This window comes from Orussus abietinus, unplaced genomic scaffold, assembly GCF_000612105.2.
Source record: "Orussus abietinus isolate OABI.00-Male unplaced genomic scaffold, Oabi_2.0 scaffold4, whole genome shotgun sequence".
Classification (NCBI taxonomy): domain Eukaryota; kingdom Metazoa; phylum Arthropoda; class Insecta; order Hymenoptera; family Orussidae; genus Orussus; species Orussus abietinus.
Window position 1 is genome coordinate 122,900 of NW_019396014.1, and position 24,473 is coordinate 147,372.

The 24,473-nt window shown below is 46.0% G+C and overlaps 1 protein-coding gene across 1 annotated transcript in view; it reads right to left on the reverse strand.

Moving 5' to 3' along the window:
• Nucleotides 1-5,674: 5,674 nt before the first annotated feature.
• The window catches only part of LOC105695420 (probable G-protein coupled receptor Mth-like 1), an 88,869-nt gene continuing 70,070 nt past the window's right edge, over nt 5,675-24,473 (reverse strand). Inside the window, exons 4-5 of the mRNA XM_023434647.1 lie at nt 14,769-14,953; nt 5,675-5,817 (exon numbers count right to left, since the gene is read on the reverse strand). Of these exons, the coding sequence (XP_023290415.1) occupies nt 5,675-5,817; nt 14,769-14,953 (328 nt within the window). The remainder of the gene's footprint in view (nt 5,818-14,768; nt 14,954-24,473) is intronic.

Here is a 24,473-nt window from a genome sequence, read left to right on the forward strand (position 1 = left end):
AAAACATTGCCCATCGATGCAAAAACCTAAAACCCTTTTAATCTTGCAATTATACACAATAGTACCAGAGAATATATTTTATTAATATAAGAAATAATTATTTTACTCAAATAAATTCCAATAAACTGTATGCAACATTTATTCGAAATGGTAACAATTTATTTTAGTCCAATTTTTTGATTAAACAAAACATTAAGATGGGCACTGTTCAGCGAAATATTTCTTTGATTCCATAAACTTTTTTTTTCTCAGTCCAGAATGTGATGCTTTTAATGTGATAGTAGACACGCTAATAGACGTTAGTTTTTAATTGCAAAGGTTCACGGAAGAGGCGCTTTGATCAGTAAACATCTGAAGATTCTGGATTCCTGAACGATACTCGGTGTTGTGTCTCCTTGTACAACTTTGTGGTGGAATTAACGATGATAAATGCTGCTTGATTTTTCGAATTTCCATCGCGTTTCCTATAATTGGTCGGGAAAGCGTACACTTCTGTAGAATGTTAGGTTAGGTTAAGTCGATGAATCGGCGTCTATCATGAAGAACGCGAAAAGATGCTGCTTGATTTTTGGAATTCCCCTCGCGTTTATTATAATTGGTCGGGAAAGCGTACACTTGTATAGAATGTTAGGTTAGGTTAGGTCGATGAATCGGCGTCTGTCATGAAGGACGCGAAAAGATGATGCTTGATTTTTGGAATTTCCATCGCGTTTATTATAATTGATCGGGAAAGCGTACACTTCTGTAGAATGTTAGGTTAGGTTACGTCGATGAATCGGCGTCTATCATGAAGGATGCGAAAAGATGATGCTTGATTTTTGGAGTTTCCATCGCGTTTATTATAATTGGTCGGGAAAGCGTACACTTCTCTAGAAGGTTAGGTTAGGTTAGGACGATGAATCGGTGTCTATCATGGAGAACGCGAAAAGATGCTGCTTGATTTTTGGAATTTCCATCGCGTTTATTATAATTGGTTGGGAAAGCGTACTCTTCTGTAGAATGTTAGGTTAGGTTAAGTCGATGAATCGGCGTCTATCATGAAGGACGCGAAAAGATGCTGCTTGATTTTTGGAATTTCCATCGCGTTTATTATAATTGGTTGGGAAAGCGTACTCTTCTGTAGAATGTTAGGTTAGGTTAAGTCGATGAATCGGCGTCTATCATGAAGGACGCGAAAAGATGCTGCTTGATTTTTTAAATTTCCATCGCGTCTCCTATAATTGGTCGGGAAAGCGTACAGGTTAGCTTAGGTTAGGTTAGGTCGATGAATCGGCGTCTATCATGGAGGACGCGAAAAGACGTTCACCGATGTCGAAACGGAGGACTCTCTACGAAGGAAGAGCGTCGACTTCGCGGAAGGAGCCGCCTGGCAAGGAATCGCACAATTCCGGCTCAGCGGAATGAATTCCGCGAATTCGTGACGGCCGAGGACAATTACAACGCAACCGATTCGCATTCTTCCTTGCCGATCGGCCGGCCACGTCCGGTTGCCGACATGGCGCATGCGCACGAGTTTTTCAATTCCACGGATGCTTTATTAACCCGACGTCAGAGGTGGTCCGCGCGGCAACGTTGACATGTCAATTTGGCCTATTGGTAGTGCAGCTCCACCGCTGGCCGGTGTTAACGTATAGCTAGAATATTTCATAACAAAACCAAGGGCAACCTGCAGGCTTTCATACGAAGAAAATGCCTCGCCCAAAAGGTGTCTTTTTTAAATAGACGTTCCAAGTTTCAATGCCGGGCGGTTGAGAAAAAGCGAAGATACGATCGAACACGGGTAATCCTTAGTTAAGATGATACGAAAGGCGCTGAGATATTTGATCTACATCGATAAAATAAATTTCATCTATACCCTTTTTGGTGATAATGTCGTTTTGAATACTCAAGTGGTAACATAAGCTGGCGCGTCCTGCTACCGACATTTTTTATATTTATGTTTAAGTGTTTTACAGTCTACGCTGAGAATTGTACAGACTGAAGCATTCTATATGTCATTTCGGTAAAGTAATGATAAGAAGATCGACGTAAAACAGTCGAAATCCCGTGAATTCATGACTGTTTGTATTATGACGGAACAACGTCGCCATCTGTGACGTTTAGCTGGAACTAAATTTTTGCTCTCAAAACACGCGTTAGCCAAGAGACGATTCAGCATTCTCTTGCAATCGTTGGTGAAATTATTTTCCATAATTTCCCATCTGACTCCGTAATATTCCATTTCTACGGTATTTTAAATTGTTCGAGCTAGATCCTGAAACTCTTCATTTTCGATTATAAGCCTCCGAGAAGCGTAAAACATCGAAAACGTGCCCGGACCACGCCATGTTGCTTCTAGTCCATGATAAATAAATAAATTTTAGATGAAAAACGAAATTTCGTGAGCCTCAGGATCTACTTCAAGGCCTCCATATTCCTCTGGTTAAATTTGAAACAAATCGGTATTCCCAATTCGGAAAATACATTCGCCAATGATTTGACTTCTCAGATATATATAGGTTGACTCTTTCTTATCACCTTAACGTGACTAAACTCTAGAAAAGATTGGCAAGAGTCGTGGGAAGTGTATGAATTTTTCGCGTTTTCAGTCGGGGCAACGAGTTCGGAAACTAGATCGTAGAGGAACGACGGGCTGAAATGAATTGGTCGCCATTCACAAGGTGCAACTCTGTCGTAAAACGAGAAAGCACCCTGCTCGTTTAAGTGACAGGTGAAGGGCCGCTGGTTTTTACGGAGGCCTCTGGCTTCCCGGATCTCCATTTAAAGTAAATTGCCAAAGACGGCGGACCGGCCTGGCAATCGCGTTAATTCCTCATCTGCAATTACGAATCTGCCGATTGTGAGCGTGCGCGTCTATCCAGACTCTGCGTGGTCGAGGCCCCATGACTAAACCTGCAGACTCCATAACCGCTTGGTCTTATTCCGTAACATCTGATCCAGCAATTCTTCGCAGTGCGTTCGATCGAGTTCCCCCGATCTGGCAAAAGAATATTAAAAAGTGACTCTGTCCAGCTCTGGAGAAAATCTATACGCCGCGATGACCGCGGGGTACCGACTATCGAGAGTGCACCCCGAGCCGGCAATTACCACGCTTAATTGGACCATCAAACCGCACAAACAAATTACCGTGTACTAAACTCCGGGGAACCCCTTTCCCGTGTAACACCACATAATAAGAGACAGAAGTGCTCGTAACCGGCGCAGGAAATACGACCAGGGTCACCAATAACTAATGATCCCTCGAGTTCTCCCGTGTGTACCTATCTCCTCCCCGAGTACAGGAATACGTAAAATTGACATAACTCCGTAAAGTACATCCAGCACCGGGCTACAAATTCGTCAGCGACCTCGATTAGCACCCCGGCCCCGGGTTTCCTCGAGAACGTGTCTCGGGGTCCGATTATCGGCGAGTCTTCCCGGCTAAGGCGCGCCCTTATCGGACCTTTACGAGCTCTTTGGACGTTAAACTGGTGGTACTATCGGGAAGCCAAGGGGTCCTGTGTAAGGACCCTAAGTAGAAAATGGCGTAGCACCATAGGCATTCCTCGGTTACCCGGGTAGCACTCCTGCAGCACTCCTGCATCACTCGATAGGAGCCGCGAGCCGAGATTCCCTCGGTGGCTACCGGTGGATGCTGACGCATATTAAAGAGGCTCGCAGAAAATTATAGACGTTCCGTGGAATCTGGTAATATGTCGGCGGGGGCAGGTTCAATGTTGTCCCTCGTACGACCCGGTAATTTATATTAACGATGCCGGAGGAGCAGCACCCGCCGGCGGTGCGGCGCTTTGAACAGGCCAGCCGTGTAATACCCAGCCGCGAAGAGGACGCGGTGAGAATACTCTCATCATTTAACCCACGATTGCGATTGCGGAGTCCCTTCCACAGGGGTCGTCGAGGTGGCTCCTATTCGCATCGTCGATGCAATTGTTCGCCACGTCGGCCGATTAGAATTGAATCGGAGGTTCTTAGGGGCAGCTCCATTCTGCCTACTCAGTAGGTCTCTGGAGTTTCCGGGAGTTCACTCCCGGAAATTCAGATCTCAAGATTTCCGACGATAACCGTCAAATGATGGCAAGATATCTTTAAAGATATACAAAAATCCAGGACCGTCCATCACCAAACGCCGCCCAGAATTCAGTCTCTGGGCGTCAGCAAGGAGGACCAATAAAACTACGATGATCGTTAATCTGATTTCATTTATTATCGGCGACAGAACATGTAATTAAGGCGACAACGCTAACATTAATATCTCCCGGGTGTATCCATTTCCGGTGCACGAAGATATAGCGCGATCCGAGGTCCGTTCCGCCACTCTACGACATAACCTCGCTTCTCCTATCCTGTTAGAAATAATTCATGGCTATTGAATTGTTTTACACTCACCCCGGACGCAAATCGAGGTTCACCGGATCCATAATTCATCGACAGGGTTCAAACCAGTCCGTGGGTCCTGCAAAAAGGAAGGATTAGTGGATGATAATCCCAGGGGCAAAGAATGCTAGGCAAGAGTAACGAGTCACTCGGTAGTGGCGGCGTCGCGCGACGGAATGGACCGGCGCGACATCGTTGGGATGTGCGACAATTATCGGCGCGGCGTTGCCATATCTCACGCACGGCCTATCTCGTCGACGTAGCCGGGCCGCGGCCAAGGTGCGCCGCAACGTTGCATTCCTTGGCGCTGTTCCGTTTTTAGTCTAGGAGCGTAATTCTTTGCGACACGCGCGAAAGGACTACCTTACACCGGTCCGCGCCATCTCGGTTTTCTGCGGTTGGCATTCCGATCGAAGTCTCGTTGTTTCGACTGCTACGCCGGGGCAGCACCTGTCGGTCGGAATTAGATGCATTTTCTGATCATTCGTTCCTACCGAGACAAATGTGGCGTCTTCGAGGTGTTCGTAATTCAATCCTCCCCTTCGTTTCAAGGACTGTTAATTACGGCATGATTAGGTTAATATCACACCGAGAGATTAGTAAAAAGTTTCCTTCTCACGGAATACTCTCTCTCTCGGGGTGGTGTGGGGTTTCCGGGAATTTAGTGCGCTCCTTTTTTCGACGCACTTCGCTCCATTGTGCATTATGCGAATAAGGCTTTTAATGCGTCTCCGGCTTGCTGGAAACCTCCGCTATTTATACAGGCCATTATTCTTCCGTGCTAGTCAGGGGTACTTTTTGTCCCTCGTCTAACTAATTCATCGTTGCACTGGAAGCCGTCCTCGATAGTGCCGCATCGGGGCTAATGCAATGCCGTGGCATCGAGGAAAGAGGAAGAAAAAATTACCCGCCGGTACGAGACGCTATAGTTGCGGAATTATGCGAGCGATGTCGGTTTAACACACTTGGCAACAACCTCGCACGTTTGGTACCGTTCAATTATTAATCGCTGGCGGTGTTACGAGCAAGGGAGCGTCACGAGCATTCCTTCGATATCGACATCGATATCGCTTTGCAAGTGACATCACACTTGAAATTTCAAACATGAAAAACTTAGGGTCGGTTATACCAACATTTGAGTAATTTTTTTATTTTATTAATTTTTTCCCTTTCAAATACTGAGTACCGGCGATATCGCTTTGCAAGTGACATCACACTTGAAATTTCAAACATGAAAAACTTAGGGTCGGTTATACCAACATTTGAGTATTTTTTTATTTTATTAATTTGATTATGCTGCTCACCTTTCCGTGGTGCTCTTAACGAATTCGCCTTTCCACAAGCCGCAGGTGAGTTCCCTGGCTGTGGCAGCGAAAAATAGCAGATTCACCGCCAAAAGTGCTCCTATGGGTCCGAAGAAATACGCCAGGATCTCCATGTCACCTGGAATCCACGAAGAAAAAAAGGTGTAAAAATTAAATAACAATTCTTGGAATATTTTATAATTTATTCCGCTACGCCTCTCGACTTGCTCTCACGGTTCTCTCCTCGCATCCTTGAAATTCCTTTCAGGAGTAGATTTCATTCCAGATATAACTTATCAAGGATCACGGATGTGGATCTCTGGGAGATGATTCAATTTGATGCGCATTCTCATCTGGACTTAGACTCGGATCATCGGTCGCATATACGGACCTTTATTTATTTATCGCGATTCTGCGAGAAGGGCCGTCTACCGATTGTCATGAAAATACTTAATTCATCTGTAATAATTCGATTTCCTTTTGGCAATCGGTCGAAACTCTTGCAATTAAATTTGATATAGAACGGTGTTGGGTTAAACGAGAATAACCAATGAGGCATCTGGCGCTGGATAAGACAATAAATGATCCGAGATCACAGGGAACGATTAATATGCAGCCGGAATATCGGAGAACCGCGGTTCGCGATCGATCCTAAAGGTAAATCGAGGTCGAGCCGGGCATTAGTCGAAAATCCCAGACAACGTAAAAATAAACCGCAATTCCGGGCCAGAAACTGGCCCAGGTCTGTTTGCTTTTTCCTGTGCGATTCGCGAAGAAGTGGCGAACCCACGGAACACCGGAAGTACACGTCATCGATTCGATTGCAAGAAATTTCCGGCAGTTGTAGCGAATTTTCGGAACTATTTAACATCACTCTAAGAATCCATGCAACCCTCCGGAGCAGTCCCGATTAAAACGACGATTGAACCGCGCTAAAGAGAGCCTATAAAAAAACTGCAGAAAATGATGCAGCATCGATGAGTACACTAACTGATGAGTTTTCATAAACAATTCTAATTGTAAATATTTTTAAATATTCTCCCAAGGTTCGTAGACCGTTTTGTCACTTCTTCGGAGTCTAGGGAAGAGGAAACGTAGAGTGAAACTCGAAGTAATCAGTGATCGGTGCTGCAATTGCAGAAAATGATGCAGAATTTAAGACTACCCAAATTCTGGTAATTCTTGACGAACAATCGTAATTGTAAATATTTTTAGATATTTTTCCGAGGCTTGTAGACCGTTTTGTCACTTTTTCGGAGTCTAGGGAAGAGGAAACGTCGAGTGAAACCCGAAGTAATCAGCGTTCGGTTCTGCGATTGCAGAAAATGATGCAGAATTTAAGACTACCCAAATTCTGGTGATTCTTCACGAACAATCGTAATTGTAAATATATTTAAATATTTTCCCGAGGTTCGTAGACCATTTTGTCACTTTTTCGGAGTCTAGGGAAGAGGAAACGTCGAGTGAAACTCAAAGTCATCAGCGATCGGCTCTGCAACTGCAGAAAATGATGCAGAATTTAAGACTACCCAAATTCAGGTAATTCTTTATGAAGAATCGTAATTGAAAATATTTTTAGATATTCTCCCGAGGTTCGTAGATCGTTTTGTCACTTTTTCGGAGTCTAGGGAAGAGGAAACGTCGAGTGAAACTCAAAGTAATCAGCGATCGGCTCTGCAACTGCAGAAAATGATGCAGAATTTAAGACTACCCAAATTCAGGTAATTCTTTATGAAGAATCGTAATTGAAAATATTTTTAGATATTCTCCCGAGGTTCGTAGATCGTTTTGTCACTTTTTCGGAGTCTAGGGAAGAGGAAACGTCGAGTGAAACTCGAAGTAATCAGCGATCGGCGCTGGACCATTACTCGGTGGGCACCATGGCGTGCACCGAGATCACGTATCCGCAGAAATCTCATTCTCTATTGTAGACAGAGGACCGGTTGCAAATAAACTGGCGGCTTCGTAGTCGGGTAGTTGGGCAGTTGGTTGAGTGGTCGGTCGGAGGATGAAAACGGACATGGAATGCAGTTGCAGGCCGGGTCTAGATGTGGCTCATAACCTATCGGAGCAGACAGACCCGGGGCAAACAGACTGGACCAACGTAAACACCAGAGTCCCATTCCCCTGTAAACCCCATAAATTCTCCCGGAGCACTGGGCCGCGTCTTCGAGAAATAATGGTAAACGATGTAGACGAAGTGCAAAGTAGTCTGCATGCCCTCCGTTTCCAATCACCTTCTGATTGGATCCGAAGGAGGAGAAACGCAGCCTGGAGCCTGCAAGCGTTTTAGTCATGGTAATGACGGTCCACTTGCTTATGCAAATTGCGCCCGTAAAATTCACCGTGGCCGAGTAAGCCACCGTAATGCGAGCAACGACTTGCGAGTCTCGGCATTACCGAGAGTGAAATTATCCCCAGGAATATCGAACGGCAATTTAGAATGGTTCGGGGTTTATTATCTGGAATATGTGATCAGGTTTCACTCTCTCTCGCTCTCTCTCTCAAAAAAAAAAAAAAATAGAAAGAGGTCTGAGGGTAAATTTTCTTACATCTGCAAATACTGCACAATATTGTACTGAGAATCGAATGTATTTTCGAAAAATCGGGAAGAATTTTAGGCTGCTTCCCGGGTTATTAGTAATAAAGGGAAAGGACAGATGCGGGGCAAATCGCTGGAAATGCAAAGGGTAGGTCGAAGGGTTTCAACCTTTGAATTTTCAAAGTGCCACGTCACGAGAATTCCATAGAAGAGCATGACACGACCTCGGACTACTCATTCCCAGGATATAAGTACACGTCATGCCGATAAAGTAGTTTCCTACGTGCGGAATGACGAGTCAAGTCGGGGGAGGAATCCACCCTTCGTGGTTAAAAAAAAATACCCAGGGATAAGAAAAGCATTATTAAAGGAAACATGGCAGAGACTTCGACGAGGTCGATCGTCGGCAAAGGGGGCGAGAAAGAAAAACCGCCGAAGAAGTTCGAAGGAAAGCAAACAGTGGAGGCGTCGTCAGTCAGGGGTTGGAAAAATATTTCCCCAACTAGGGATATCTCGTTACCTGTATTGTCACCAGCCGCCGTTGTTACTCCTCGAAGTCTCACTCCCAGGTGATTGGTCAAGCCCGCAATTTTTTCCCCATAAAAAAAAAATATATATATATGTGTCTCCATTTTCCGTCGAAATATGAATTGTCCAGTTTTAAGGGTGAATTTTCGTCGCCATGGGGCGTTTATCCCAGAAGATGGGAGGCCTCGTTCCAGGAACGTCTCCCTTGTCCCGAAGGGTCCTCGAATCGAGGCTTTTACGAGGAAAAACGAATCCGGTATACAGTTATCGCCTCTATTTCACCCTCTGGAAGTATCTCAACCCCATAACCACGAGGGTGTGCAATCTGCCCCTAGCACGCCAGCCCCATGGCCAGTTATCGCCGAGCCGGCAAACAAACCCATCAATAAAACCCCCGGCAAAGGGTAGAAGGTAGAAGGTGGAAGATGGAAGAGAAGGGAGAAGAGGGAAAACACTCGGAAATTGCACGGAACTCTGACCCAGTTCCTCCGAGCTTTCCCCCATAAATCTGGAGCACTCCTTTTTCCACTTCCCTGCACCGTATGCATCACTCCGGACGTCTTTCCTCTTTCCTCATTCAAAGCCCGGAAAACAATTAATACAAGTTTCAAAATAAATTGACAACTCCGATTCTAACCTTACAACTACCAAGAGTCGAACTTCCCATTAATAGCCTCTTATCGATCCTACAACCCGAAACAATGCCGGAGACTGCACGACTTCCCTCGACCCAGAGTACCAATTTACCATTTAATGGCCAAAAACCATTAAAAATTTTTTCTAAAAAATTTTAAACGTCGGGTCAAACATCGTAGTTAAATGGTCACAGATTGACTTGCCTAATGATATGACTCGCTTCCTGTATCATGACGCCCTCCTTAGAATCCCCCGAGATTCGCCCGCCTCCCTTGTTGAAACTACTTGGCAAACCCCCATAAATAAACAAATTGCCGGGCCAGTAGCGATCGTCTTTTAGCAAAGTCGAAACTCGAGTCGGGGGAGCTCGACGTGTCCCTTTTTGTCCGCGGACAGCGGCTATGCAAATTCCCGATTATTATCCCCCGGGTGTGCAAGAGGGAAGACAAGACCTGGAGTAGTCTGCGAGACGAAGAGAGAGAGAGGAGAAAGACACGCGTCTATATTTGCTTGGGCCTGGCAGGTCTCCAACAATAGCTGTTCCCTGGGTTATATCTCACTCCATGGCAACCCATAACAAACATAAGTGAATTATATTCGCGCGTGCCGTTCGATGCTTTATGGCGCCCGCGTCGATTCGATTCGCCACCCACCACCCACCACCCACCGCCCACCGCACACGGGCCGAGAGTGCCGTCGAAATTCGCAACGATTAATTTCGCGACCGCTCCGATTGGTCGGCAACACCTAGGGACCTCACCCCGAGGCCGGCAAACCAGTTTGCAATTATCGCACTCGATGCATCTTATGCACCCCGCGCGTAATTGCACAACTTGCAATGCGCCCGAGCGTTCCTCCCCTTTCGATCTCACCAGGGTCGATAATCGATGGGGACGAAATTTACATACATATATATTTAAATCCATGGGACAGTCCCCAAGGTGTCGATCGGTGTTTTATTTTATTATTTACTATCAAGAATTCGGGAGATGCATTTTTTCGTGCACCCTCCACCCCCTTCCCATGGTAAACGGCGGTTCGTTAAGGCCCGTCCACACGCAGGCCGCTTCTTGTGGCCTGTCCTAACGATCGTTATCCGTACAATTAAGCCGAGAGCGGTACTCCCTCGTAGAGGAGACTTAACGACGGAATAACAATCCGAATACCAGCCGACCACCCGCAATTTCCCGAATCTGCCAAAACTATTCCGCCTCGCTTTTTGCCCCGAATGTAAAACCCCGCTCGTTTTCGCGGTCCTAAATCAGTTTCTTTCTCGCTGGGAGAAAAGAAAAAAAACAATTAATGGGAATACCTCCTCCCTCGCGTTTCCGCCTTTCCTTAATATTTCTTTGGGCTCGAAAGATTCCTCGAATCGCAGTTAAATTTCCAAAGCTAAAACGGGCCCCCTTGATTAATTGAAGAGTCGTTAAGTGATTTGTCCGTTTGTCGATCGGATTTTCGGAGGCCCTTGTGGAGATGCAAAACGCGGACAACATTTCCCCCGGGAATGGCGGAGTCCCGAGGGAAGCATGTTTCCCGAAACATGCCTGGCGTATGTGCTCGCCACGTGAATTAATCGAGTCGGGAGACTCGCATAATCCGAAATTGATTGCCCAAACTTTTTGTTCCCTGCGGCTCTCGTTAGCTCCGCGTCACCGCTGACGAGGCACCGCGCGTTCCTAGGTGCATACAAGTGCATACAAGTGCATACGAGTGCATACAAGGAGAGGAGCCCGTGTGCGCGATCCGAGGGCCGACATTCTTGTCACGGCGATCTACGGAATTACGGTGACCTGACAGCAGAGAGGCTGTCAACATGCCGCTCGTGACCGGGACGATACGTGACATGACAAGGGTGCAGGTCTTATCTCCCGGCAGATAATTCCTGCAGTCTTAATTTTTCCATATCAAGTGATTTTTTAATGAATTGTTCATTCATTAGGTGCACATAGGTGCATAAAAGCATACTAAGGGCTGAAATTATTGCCGCGGCGATCTACAAAATTATTGTTACCTGGTAACACATGAATATATGGATAACTTCTGTAGTCCTGACTTTTCGGTGTAAAATGATATTGGAATTAATTATTGATTTATTATTTAAAAGAAAATCGATTTTTGGCCGCGCTTTATGGTAACGGGACGATTTTTGGGGGTATTTCGGTACCTTTTCGCGATTTTTCACCCCCCGCCCCGGCGAATCCGGTTCACCAAAGTGCATTTGTCGGTGCAATCTAATCGGCGGGCGGCGATTAAATCGTCCCCGTTCGCGCCCCTGGGAATGTTTTCCCGGCGCATCCCTTGGAAACGTCAATCCACCGATCGTGCAAATTGTTTTCCCTCGTCGTACAAGTCCGCGCGACAAGGACGGAGCGGGGCGTATTCCCATTACAAGGCAAGGGGTGAGTCTCGCGTGATGGAGCCGGCGTCGGGGGTGCACCCCCTCGCGCCGCTTTTAATTTCGCGGAAAGCGAAATTTCCCCTCGCGAGGGGTACGCGCACCTCTGATAAATGCGCCTGATGCATCCCCGGGAGAGCTAATTCCGGAAAAAGGAGGGGGAAAAAAAAAAGGAATCGTAACACTTCCGAAAAGAAAATTAAAATCGGGGCAGGAAACGTCACATCCGATCCGGTGAAATTGATTAATTGATAGGGGTGAAACGATCGAATGAATTTCATTAACCACCCCACGTTCTCTGAGTGCACTTGGAAGGCATAATTGAAAAAATAATATAAGGGATCGTAAAACCTCTAAATAGAAAATTAAAGTTGAGAAAGGAAACGTCACCCCCGATCCGGGGAAATTCAATAATTGATAGGGGTGAAACGGAGGAATGAATTTTATTAACCACCCCACGTTCTGCAAGTGCACCTACAAGCTGTTACTTTTTCCTAACGGACCCAAGCCATGGTGCAGGGTGTGCGCCATTAGGCGCCGCCATGAGCAAGGGGTGGGTTTGGCGCCAGGGCTATCTCGCCACCCCATCGTCTCGAGCCGCGATGTTATGGGGTGCAAGTACAGGGTGCGGTGTACGGTGCAGGACCCTGGATACCACCGGAGACGGTATCGGGGGTGGCAGCTCCACCCCGAGCGGGAGGCATTGTGTCAGGATGGGAACGACTCGCAATAGTCCACCCCCATTTCCCATGGGACGCCATTATCCTGATTTACCACCGCAGAAATGACTTCGAAGCAGACGCACTTTTGCCTCGGTATATAAGTGCAGGAAGGACGAGAGGAAATTATCTGTTTCGAGGATTCGTTAGGGGGTGGTGAGCACCGCCTTCGGGGGTGGCAAACGCGGCCCCGGATTCGCACTTCGCGTGCCTTGATAATGACGTACAGTGGGTGGAATTAACGAGCGGGTGCTGGAAATTATGCACCCTGAGAGGGGGTTGTTTTCCAGGGGAAAATGTCAAACTATGGCGAAGAAAGCCCGAAACTCGGGAACACGTTTTGTACAAGACGCAGGCTCGTGTAACGAGGGACTTCGACAATGAACATTGTCTACAATTACGCCCTCTCGTTAAGGGTCGGTGCCTGGAGGGTGCATTGTACCCTTAATATTTGGCAATAATTGTCTAAGCAGTATTGGTGGAATTTTGTACTTTGAAAATATAAGGAGCACTCCACCCTCAATATTTTGTACTTTAGAAATATAAGGAGCACTCCACCCTCAATATTTTGTAATAAACGTTCAAGCGGCTTTGGTGGAATTCCGTTCTTTGACAATTTAAGAGGCTCTGAATCGTCTTGGAATTCGTTTTCTCTCGACGAGGGGACATGTCGACTCCGGTAATTGCGTTTCATGCGAGGGCGGCTCGTCCCTCGCGTTATCGCAATCGAATCGCGTTATCACTGTATCAGCCGGGATAACGCGCACGCCACCCCCCTCGCGATCCATGATGACTCCATCCCCCGTGCGGTATCTTCAGGATTTATTGCCCCGGGTTCACGGAGTCACTCTCGGCGCCGATATCGACAACGAGCTCGACATTTACGTGATAAACAATTTCCGCCACCCCCAGCCCCAATTTTTACCCTCGACCCCGCAACCCCTAAATTTACACGCGAGTCCGATGCGTCCCCGCGATCGAGCCATCGCTTGAATTCATCCAAACCCGATGGCGCTCCACTGAAAATCATCCCCTCTGTATTTCGGAAATTCCTCCCGCGTGATTTTGTCCTAACATCCATTTGGTAAAATTTATATATTGATAAAATTCCCATGTAGAATTGTATGAAGTACCTAAGAATTCCGAATTATTGTCAGATTCTTCCCGCAAGACCTCGTCAAGTGCCTTTCTTAGGATTTCGTGAATTCGGATCGCGATTTCCCTCCCGATTCGCCGAGTCGGCGGCATTGTTGCGTTTAAAAAATCCTGCGTGAAATTTTTATAAATTACTCAAAATCCATGTTATTCTTTAATTTATTCCGCAAGATCTCGTCGAGTGCCTTTCTTAAGATTTCGTGAATTCGAATCGTGATTTCCCCCGCGAGTCGTCCAGTCGGCAGCATTGTTGCATTTAAAAAATTCTGCGTGAAATTTTTCTAAATTACTCAAAATCTAAGTTATTGTCTAATTTATCCCGCAAGACCGTGTCGAGTGCCTTTCTTAGGATTTCATGAATTCGGATCGCGATTTCCCCCGCGATTCGCCGAGTCGGCAGCATTGTTGCATTTAAAAAATCCTGCGTGAAATTTTTATAAATTACTCAAAATCCATGTTATTCTCTAATTTATCCCGCAAGAGCTCGTCGAGTGCCTTTCTTAGGATTTCGTGAATCAAAATCGCGAATTTCCCCACGATTCGCCGAGTCGGCAGCATTGTTGCATTTAAAAAATCCTGCGTGATATTTTTATAAATTACTCAAAATCTAAGTTATTGTCTAATTTATCCTGCAAGACCGTGTCGAGTGCCTTTCTTAGGATTTCGTGAATTCGAATCGCGATTTTCCCCGCGATTCGCCGAGTCGGCAGCATTGTTGCATTTAAAAAATCCTGCGTGAAATTTTTCTAAATTACTCAAAATCCATGTTGTTCTCTAATTTATCCCGCAAGACCTCGTCAACTTCCTTTCGGGAGATTCCGTTAATTTGGATCGCGATTCGCCGAGTCGGCGTCGGGTTGACGTGCCGCGAACACGACAGCGATATTCCGGCGGATTCGCGCGAAAGCCGGGAGAAAGAGGGCAAATAGAGAGCCGTCGCTTTCCCCGAAGCCGGCCGTGACAAATCGGCCGACGCGAGCGCCACAAGCGGCGCGCGAGGGAACTGCGAGCTGCCGAGTTTCGTTCCCCGTTTCGCTTCCCGGTTACCCACCAGAGACGAATTTCAGACAGCTGCGACGGTTTCAACCCACGGAACCGTGAACTCTACTCACCATAAAACCAGCACTGTTTCTCGCCGAATCGCGGCCTAAGTCTGGCATATTCAGGTTGAGTAGGCAGGTGATCCAAAAGGGCGGCAATACCCGCCACCAAAAGTGGTCCACCCCAAGCATAGCACGCATAAATGCGAAGCCGAAGGGTCTCCTGTCCCTTCTCCAGACTCGCAGGTCTCAGATCCCTGTAACCAAAAGGGAACATAAAATTAACATGATAACTCCCCAGAAAAATAAATATAAAAATCTGTATGGGATATACATTTACATTTTCATTTTTGCGCTCATCAGCAACGAGGCTCGAGGGTAGTAGCCCGGTATTGGGAACCGAACGAGTGTAGCTTTTCGGCGGGCTGAATAATTTAACTGATTTCCGCTACTTCGCGGGAAGAATTGCCGGGATATTTATTCGGGACTCGGTGGTTCCGGAATAATTCAAGCCGTCGGTTTCGGAAGGTATGGCATCCGATTTTTAGTGCGACCACCGATGCGGTTTCGATCGCGGTGCACACCCCGTTGGGTGGCCAAAGGGTTAATGACTCGTGAAATCGACAACAGAGATTTACTCTCCGGTCGGCGGGCGCTGTTTCCCTTATCCGGGGGAAAAAATGAAACCAGGGATAATTAGCGATATCAATTATATCATATTTTCTACAGATTTTTCTACGTCGAGGGCGGTGGGAATGAAATTTCACGGCGTAGAGGTTCGCCAAGGCGGAGCCGCGAGGACCTTAAGATCCGCCATTTTAGATATCGTTTCCGAGCGCACGAGGAAACGCGATGAGCTTTTCAATTCTACTTCTATTTGCCGTGGCACTCGTTGAAGTCTGTAATGGAACTCTCCCGAGGGACCGGAGGTATTCCCATCGGGCCTGGAAATCGCCGAGATCGATGGAAATCGATCGCTTATCGCTGCCGCGATCGAACCGAACGGAAAAACATCTCTCGCGCCGGTTCGCCGCTCGGCAAACAGTAATTTCCCGGTTTTTGCGAATAAAGTAAAAATCCCCATCGAAAAAAAAGAATTGCCCTCCAAATTTCCCATCTAACCAGCCTCTCGGAAAAAACTGTTCAATCCTCACAAAAAAGTAAATCCCTTCATCTCTCCTGCCTAAAACATCTATCAAAATACCTCCCAATTAACTCGCATGTTTCCGAGGAAATAATCCGTGTAAATAAAACTGGCAAAAATTGAGGTCTAGGAATTTGAATATACCATTTTTATTATTTCCATATACCGCTACAATAAGCGGTGAAAATAAAACTGACAGAGATCTTGTTCTACGAATTTTAAATTCCCCATTTCAATTTTTTTGCTTTTTTTTTTTTGACAATTCCTACAGCTCTCCTCTTTGAAATGAAATTTCATATCACTTTCCAGTTTTCATTTTCTCCCTTCTTTTACCTCCCCTCTGATTACTTCCGGCGAAATTCCCACCTGAATCGAGGAGATATCGCTACAATAATCGGTGAAAATTAAAACTGGCAAAAATCGAGGCCTTGGAACTTAAAATTCTCATTTTTTTTCCCGTAATTTATTTAGTTCTTTTTCGTAGAGTGGAACTTCACTTCATTTATCAGTTTAACTCCCTTTCCTCCCTTTTTACCTATTCTTTGATTACTTCGAGCGAAATTCCCACCTGAATCGAGGAGATATCGCGTGGGGCCCGCGGGGCGATCGCTTATCAAACTCGTGATAACATCCCCGTACCAGTTCGTACCGACGCGTTGTTCGGCTCTCGCGTTTCCCCTCTCGTTTTGCGAAACTTGTTTTTTCAACACAAACCGAGTCGGCGTGCACCTCGGCATGCAGGGAATGCAGCGCGTGCATTAATTGCACCCGAGATAATTGTCGTGACGTCACTCGTGCCAGTTCTCTGGGAAGCATTGAGCGTTCGAGAAGGCCGCGCGATTATTACTTTCGATTTTACCGACATACCTATACACCACGAGACACGAATATATACGCTCTCGAGAGGGCCGTTTATTTATTCATACGAGTCCGAGTTAGTAGGCCGAAGAGGCAACTTGTCCAATAAAATTCCCCCAGGGCGTGCATTTGCATGATTCGATGCATTTATGGCTAGCTTAATCGGCGAACACACAGTAATGGCTATCCTGTTATCGGAGGGTGGCTTAATGATTTTTTTTCCCCGATTTTTCTTGCCCTAACAGCATTACGAGGATGATATCTTACCTGATAATTGGCCGGGATTAATAAATAATGAAATTGTAAGTGGGGTAATAAATTGTAAAACCGTGTACCGAGAGTCTGTAAAGCTACTGCGCGTGATTTTGCAATATATACGACATGGTGATTTTATATAGGGAATTTTCCCCGGAAATTAAACCCTGATTTTACGCGTCTCTGGTGATGTATCTTCGGGACACCTATTTGCATACGGTGCACTCGCGGTTGGTTTAACCGGAAAATTTAATAACCACTGTTAAGTGGTCATTGAAATCGAGAGAGATTTTAATTCGTGGCTTTCACCGCTTTTTCGAACAGATCGTTGAATCATTTATCTCGAGTTGTCGTTATTTCGGACAATTCCGGAACTCGTTGCAGTCCAGGACATGTTTGATAACTCCCGCGAGACGGTAATTTGCATGATTCCCTGGGTTGCACACTTCGATAGGAAAACCTATCGCGATTATTTAACCGATATGGAATCTCGCGCAATGCCATTTTGCGAAATGGAGGTGACGTTTATTGCAAACCCTCGCGTGTTAGATAATGTGCATCATTATGCGCCCGAGTTAGGAGGTAACTGCACATTTACTAAAATTTCCACCGGCCGATTATGTAATTATCGGGAGTGTAGAAATCCCCTGGAAAATGATTTCGTAAGATGACTTCGAGGAGGGAAATTATTGCCACCTTGTCACCTTATATCGTTACCGGAAAATTGCACTCAGAAATGTCCTTGTCAGATGCATCGTATCGGCGATATTTTTTTTTTTTAAATTATTCAGAAAGCGCATTCGTTCTAGATCCCGTGTTATCGATATATCGATCCCATTATCGATGATAATTCGGTCGTGGGCATCTCGTGTAACGACTTCCTGTCACCGGGGAAGAAATCCATGTCAGACTCGGACATGTCCGGTAATAACATCGGGGACTCATTTGCATGATCGGCTGCATTCATTAAAAGTGCAATCGGAAATTCATCGGAACCGCCGCATTATCGGCGGCGTTCAATCAACTCGAACGCACCTCGCACAATGACTCCATTCGATGCGAGGATAATTTATCGCCGCGTAAAAATTATCCCAGAACAGAGACAAAGGAATTACGAGGATAATCTCGAAGCCTTGATTTTCATGAGGGGTCATTTGTCAACGGCGAGCATCTCTCGCGAGTTTCTCGAAGATTTATCACAAGCCCATTAATAACAATTGCATTATACTCGCGTAGTTAGCGACGATATGCGCGTTAAAAATATTTTTTTTATGTCTTCTTTGTCAATTTTCTCCCTGAAATCGGCATTTCATGACCCAGGACAACGGATGCGACATCGAGACGCACATCGAGCCATCTCGTCGTTATCGCCGTCGGTAAAACGGAAGTCGTTTGTACTTTTCGACGCGACTCCAAGTGAAATTAATTTCACGGTTCGAGAAACACCAAACCACGGTAAACGCTTCTGCCTTTTCGACAATTAGCTTCCCCACCGGCGCAGAAGAATTAAAACGTCGATTTCCGCTCCCCTTAAATACTAAATCATAATTTGATCCCAGGTCGGGGAGTTTTTATAGGCCTCCCAAAAATTCCCGGAGGGCTGGGGGATTATTTTTAAACCCTAGAAAAAAAGGCCTTCATAGTCGAGCATTTATAAAATCGACTTAATCCTCTAAAAGGATGTCACGGGGAGCCAATTATCCGGATAATTGGCGTTTTCTCTCCCATCTTTTAGACTTTTTCTTACCAGACTTGACAAGAGACGAACCGGCCTGATGGAGGAATCGTCGCCTAAAATTAGACGCGCATAAAAATACCGCATATAAAAATACACCTCGACTCGCGTTTCTTGTTCTCACGTCACGTATAGATACACGAGTGCGTCACCCACGCGCATTTCCCGTGTAATTACACCCGAGTCGTCAAGTGTCAGTGGAGACTTATTCTATTTTTCCCATATCTTCCCTTGCGAATCGCGACTCCTTATTGACAATCCGAGTCATTATAAGTGCACCTCTCAGTAATTTTTCCACGGAGTTACGTAAAAGGAGAAAAAGAAAAAAAACATCAGATGTCGACGAGATCCGCTTCGTTGATGACGCGATGTGATTCGAAGTTATTATTTTCCCTTGGCTTTCCCTCGTGAATCACGACTCCATATTGGCAGTCCGAGTCGTTATCAATGCACCTTGAGTGGCGATTAAGAAATTCAGGGAGTGAGCTTCGATAAGTGTCGCAGGAAATTCTTGGCACGCTACGCGTGGGAAGTAATTTCTGCTGTACAAGCTTAATGAGACTACTCTTAATGAGAGGGAGAGATTTTTTCCTTTGGGGAGGAAAAATCATTTTAAAGAAGGAGTTGAAGGGAAATCATGACGGGCCGACATTCCGACCGTCAGAGCTGGCAGAAGTTGGACCCTTAATTTTTGTCGAGAGATCTCTCGAGTACCTCAATAAAATCCTGGAATCCAGCATTACTGCCTGACTTTTTTCCCACACTTGGCAGAGAGATTTCTCGCTATTCGCACTTCGCCGACTGTCAACGATAGCAGTTCTGACCGGAAGTCATGGTGCCCGAGTTATGGGCCCCAAAGCCGACACTCGCAGTTACGGCGACGTTAAACCGGCCAGACAATGATCGGGCTTTACGATTGGGTGTTACGAGCGGCACTAAAACCCTCGAAATTTCAGGACTTCGAGAGTTTTGTTAATAATCGCGAGCGATAAATTCCTCGGATGCCTCCGCGTCGCTTACGCGGCTTTCCGGGGACGCGGCCGTCGAAGGAGTTTCGTATTTAATTAATAATAACCACGTCGTTGAAGATTTCGAGGCGAAAAAGGGGGCAAACGAGAGCCAGCGAAATAATCTACAAGCATATCCAGGATAAGTTCGAAATCTCTAAATAAATAAACCAAGCGACGCTTCTTCGGCGACGGCGGCCATCTTGGTTCCACGTTCCGGAAGCCCGGGGGCGCTCCTAATCGAGCCTAAAATTAAACTTGCTGCCGATTCCCCTTGGAAATACTTGCAGGCACCCTCGCCTATCAGGCTGGGCATTCCGGAACCGAGAATCCGACAGATACTAATTACATCGAGCGAATTCTCCACAATTCCTCCCACGAGGGGTGCGACGCGTCGCGGCGTTAATCCGAGGTTATCGATTTTCCTTTCACAGGCAATTTTTAAATTCTTCAATAGAATTTTTTCCAGTGAAATTTCGCGTTCCACCTCTCTCTCTCCCTTGAACCGCAAAATTAGTCATTTCAATCTGAACGGAAAAGAAAAAGTTATCTTTGATTTAGTTAGGCCTTTTTGCCATTTATATTGTCACGTGACTGGGTCATTTGTAATTGGGTCTCGAGCATCCCGTTCGCATAATTAAGCGTCCTGAGACTGAAAAACCGATCCGACGTCCGTTATTTCTGCTTCCCCTTTTCCAACCTAGTCGGTCCCTGAGCATTAATTATTGCTCTTGTCGGAATTAGCGAGTCCTACCTCACGAGCGACGACTTCGCGGTATTTATTCCCCCGATAGGGTAATTATGGCAGCGCAATTAGTAAAGGAGGGAGGAGCTACCGTTACGGGACGCGCAATTAAGGCAGCCTTCTTCGTCGTTGCTAAAGAGCCCACGAGATGGGCTTCCTTTTTCGCTCTTCTTCCTCCAAGTCCAAGACTTACCGCCTTAACGGGCAGCAAACGACCGAACTGATTTGCGCGACCCTTAACGGCGCAAACTTGTCCGGCGGAATTATCAGGGAAGAAATTACCCCCTTAAGGCGGCCCTAACAAAAAAATCGATTCACTCGCCAGAAATCTCCCAGGATGCTTTGGGTATGTATTTTTTTTTTTCCCAAGCCCGCGAAGTAATTTAAATTAATTCCAAGTCCGAAGGAATCCCTGGAGGGCGTAAAGTTGTCTCGGGAATTATCAGGGAAGAAATTACCCCCTTAAGGCGATTATACGAATCGACTCGTGAAATTCGCTTGGAGGATTCCTCTCGAATCCTTTTCTTTTTCTCGCGGTACTGGAAGTGATTTAAATTCATTTTAAGGCAACCTGATCGCAGAATTCGCATTTTAAAGCCTCCTTGAGTTGCGCTCAAAGTGGGTTAAGCGAGTATCAAGAGCGAAGTACTCTAGCTTCTCTAGAGTTGGTTAAGACCCTGGCGATAATTAGACTTCACCGAAAGGGAGTGGCGGGGGTGATTAGTACTTATCGGGAGCAAGATGGCACTAAATGCATTCGTGTCCCGAGACTTAACTTAGTTTCGCCGGGGGAGCTCGAGCGTGCCGAGAGGCCCTGGAAACTGCTCCCCATTATTTATTTATATTATTTATGAGCCGCGATTCGCCTCCAATGACTTATTATTAAGTAGGCTTCCTTTTATACCGGCCCCCGACACGGATCGGTTAGTAATGTTCCCTAGTAGCTCGCGATTTCATTAAGACTACTTGATAAGTCAACATGAAACACTCGTTAACTACTTATTGCGATTATTTATTGATATCGATATGACTATACCGCCGATATCCCGCCGAGCTAATTGCTAAAAAAAACTGAATCAATTCCATTTACATTACTTTTCTTTTCATTTTCAGGCATGTCATTTTCTCGTTTAATTTCTATTTTTTCATTCTTTTTATGTATGAGCACAGTGGTCGATGTTATCAAATCGATTTTGGGGCTTATCAGGGCTCCACTGGGGGATCAGGATTTTTCTTTAACGTTTTATTTTACGAATTCAATTTGAGAAGTACAGAGGTCGAAGTTATTACCTCGTTTCTGGGGGATTTCAGGGATTTCAGGGATTTCGAGGCTTATCACGGAACCATCGGCTGCGATTATGGGAACACTTGCGGATCTTCTAGGGAGTAGCCGCGAATCTTCCCTAGGAGGTCCCATTGTTCCCGGAATCGATGGAAGCTACTCCAACGGCTTCATTACGTCGTTCGGAACTTCTGAGCCGGGATGTGCTCTGTGTAGCTTCCGGATGTTGAATGGTAGGTGCAATTACTTGTCGATGATTGCGCGCCGAGCAATAATGGCTGGATTTCGAAGTCGAACTTCATCGGCAATTCATCGACTAGGATCGATTATTGCATTTCCGCGTGGATAAACTCTACTTCCCGAATGAAATATGACAAAATATGGAGAAACCTATACCGGCGTCACTTTTTTTTCTTTGGAATTTCTCAGAGACATTTTCTATTTTTATTTTCATTACATGTTTTAAGAGCCTTGTTGATGTTATCACCTCGAAATATGCGAAATGGGGGGAACGATTGTTAAGGGAAAGCTGCGATGATCGTACTTTTTTTTTTATTTCAGGAATATTATTTTCTATTTTAATTCCAATCTTTATTAAATTTTATAATTAAAAGCTCTGTCATCGCCCCCGTGGAAAATATGTTCCTCGCAAATTGGAGAAACGACGACGTTTCTAGATCACTCAATCCCGCGATTCGCGAGACGAATTACAGAAACTGCAAAATGCGAGTCGGGCGAGCACTCGCGACGACAATTAGGGTACTGATTACACGTCATTATCGCTTATCGCGTGCCGCACGAAGGGTTTCTCTTCGGTTGGGAAAGCAAAAAGCATTGTCTCACGCAACGCCTTTCCGCGGAGTGCAGAATGAAAAATGGTCGGAAATAATTTGAGAAGTTTCGAGAGGGAACAAAGATCTCGAATTAGTAAAGACGATCGATTCTCAACCGAAAGGAAATATAAATAGGAGAATAACGCCATTAACGTCAATAATATAAATTCAAGTTCGACGCATCTCTAATCTGGAGCGAGGATATCGATCACCTGTTATCGCCGTTATTTTCAGGAAATGCGAAAGAAAGAATTCCCGAGCTCCCCAAAGCTGTCGAAGCGGAAGATGGACCATCGGGGCGCAGCATCCCGGAGGAAAAGAAATCCTTAACAAGAAAGTAAAAGCGAAGGGGGAGAACAAGAGATCCCGAAGAAAGCGTTCCTCTCTCCCGGACTATTCGTGGATCACTGCCAGGTTTTCCTTCTGTGGAAAAAGGAAAACCCGTGTTGCAGACTCGCGAGGCTGATCTCGGAAAGACAAATCGAAGCGAGACGAGTTGATTGAACCATGAAGGGAACGAGAAACTTGCGCACCCCGGAAGGAATAAATTGCGGGATAGATTTAATTAAACAATTAATCCTAACCGAACCATTCGATCTGCACCATGGAGAAGACTTAACTCCGCGAGTGTAGAAATTAAAAACCACCCCTTTCGCCCATAAATCCCGGGAATGATCGTCAGATTTAAATTTCACTTAAAAATGACGCAGAAAATCCTGCAAGTCCCGCGAAATTTAATATAATAGTTCCAAAAAGCAGGAGTCCCGTACCCGTCGTTTCGTGGGTTTAATTTCATATCTCGGTGCAGGAGCGTCAACAGGAGTTGGTCCGGACAGCATCCGGGGGCACTTCCGGGTCCGTCGTCCGGAATCAGTCGCATTAGGTATATGAAATTGCTCTTTGCGGGAAATAAGCGAGTCGGAAACTCGTGGCTGCGGATTCTCCGCGGTTTAGGAAGCCGAAATATCGGGAGTGCGACCTCGTCAACCTCTGGGGGGTCCTGGAGGACGTCAGATGGGGTGTTTACGGATCGGGAGAGAAACGCGCGAGCACGCGCAGAGGCCAGAAGCGCACTTCTTCGGGTCCTCGAGACGGCTCCCGGGTCCAGGGGAGTCCTGAAGAGTCCCGGGGCGCAGGATTCTCTAAACAGGACGCCCGCCCCGTGAAAGGAGCGCCGAGGGGGAGCCCGAGGGGTGAAAACAGCCGGGAGGCTGAAAGGAACCCGGAAAATTGGCGCGACTCGCCAGGAAGGGGCGAGGTCGAGGATCTACGGGAACTTTCGGAGAAAGGACGATCCCGGGGGCGAAATCCGGGACCTCTTTGAGGGACCTCGCGGCTCGCAGAAAGATCCCAAAGTTTCGATAAAGGCGCCCGTGGACACCTCGCCTGTGCGATTTCTATGCCATATTATGGGAATTAAATAAGCAATACTTCGTGGCGATTGTTGGGGATGGATCGAACGTCTTCGACGAAGTCGAGACGACGGGATGAATGGACCGATGGACGGATGCTGCGCCTGGGAAAGAATTGACTCTCTAGGATTGTTGTGAAAAATGCAGAAGAATAATCTCACGTTTTGCCTCCGAGGAAGCGTTTTTGCGAAATGTACGATTTTCCCCAAAATTTCATTTATAAAACAGATAAATAATTTTATAATCACGAACAGGAATGTAATTTCACAACCTTGATTAGGAATTCCACTTGCTGCGCTAATTTAAACCCGTGAGGATGAGTTTGTAAATCAATTTAGGGAGGAATGGAAAATTTGAACAATTTTTGTTTTAATCAGGAGGATTTCTCTCTCCCGGGGGTGTTACGCGTGGTGATTAATTTGCAATTAATTATGCGACCTTGAAGATCGATCGACGGGAATTTGTAAGGGAGCTCTGCACCCGGGAGACCGCGATTGTTCACCGAG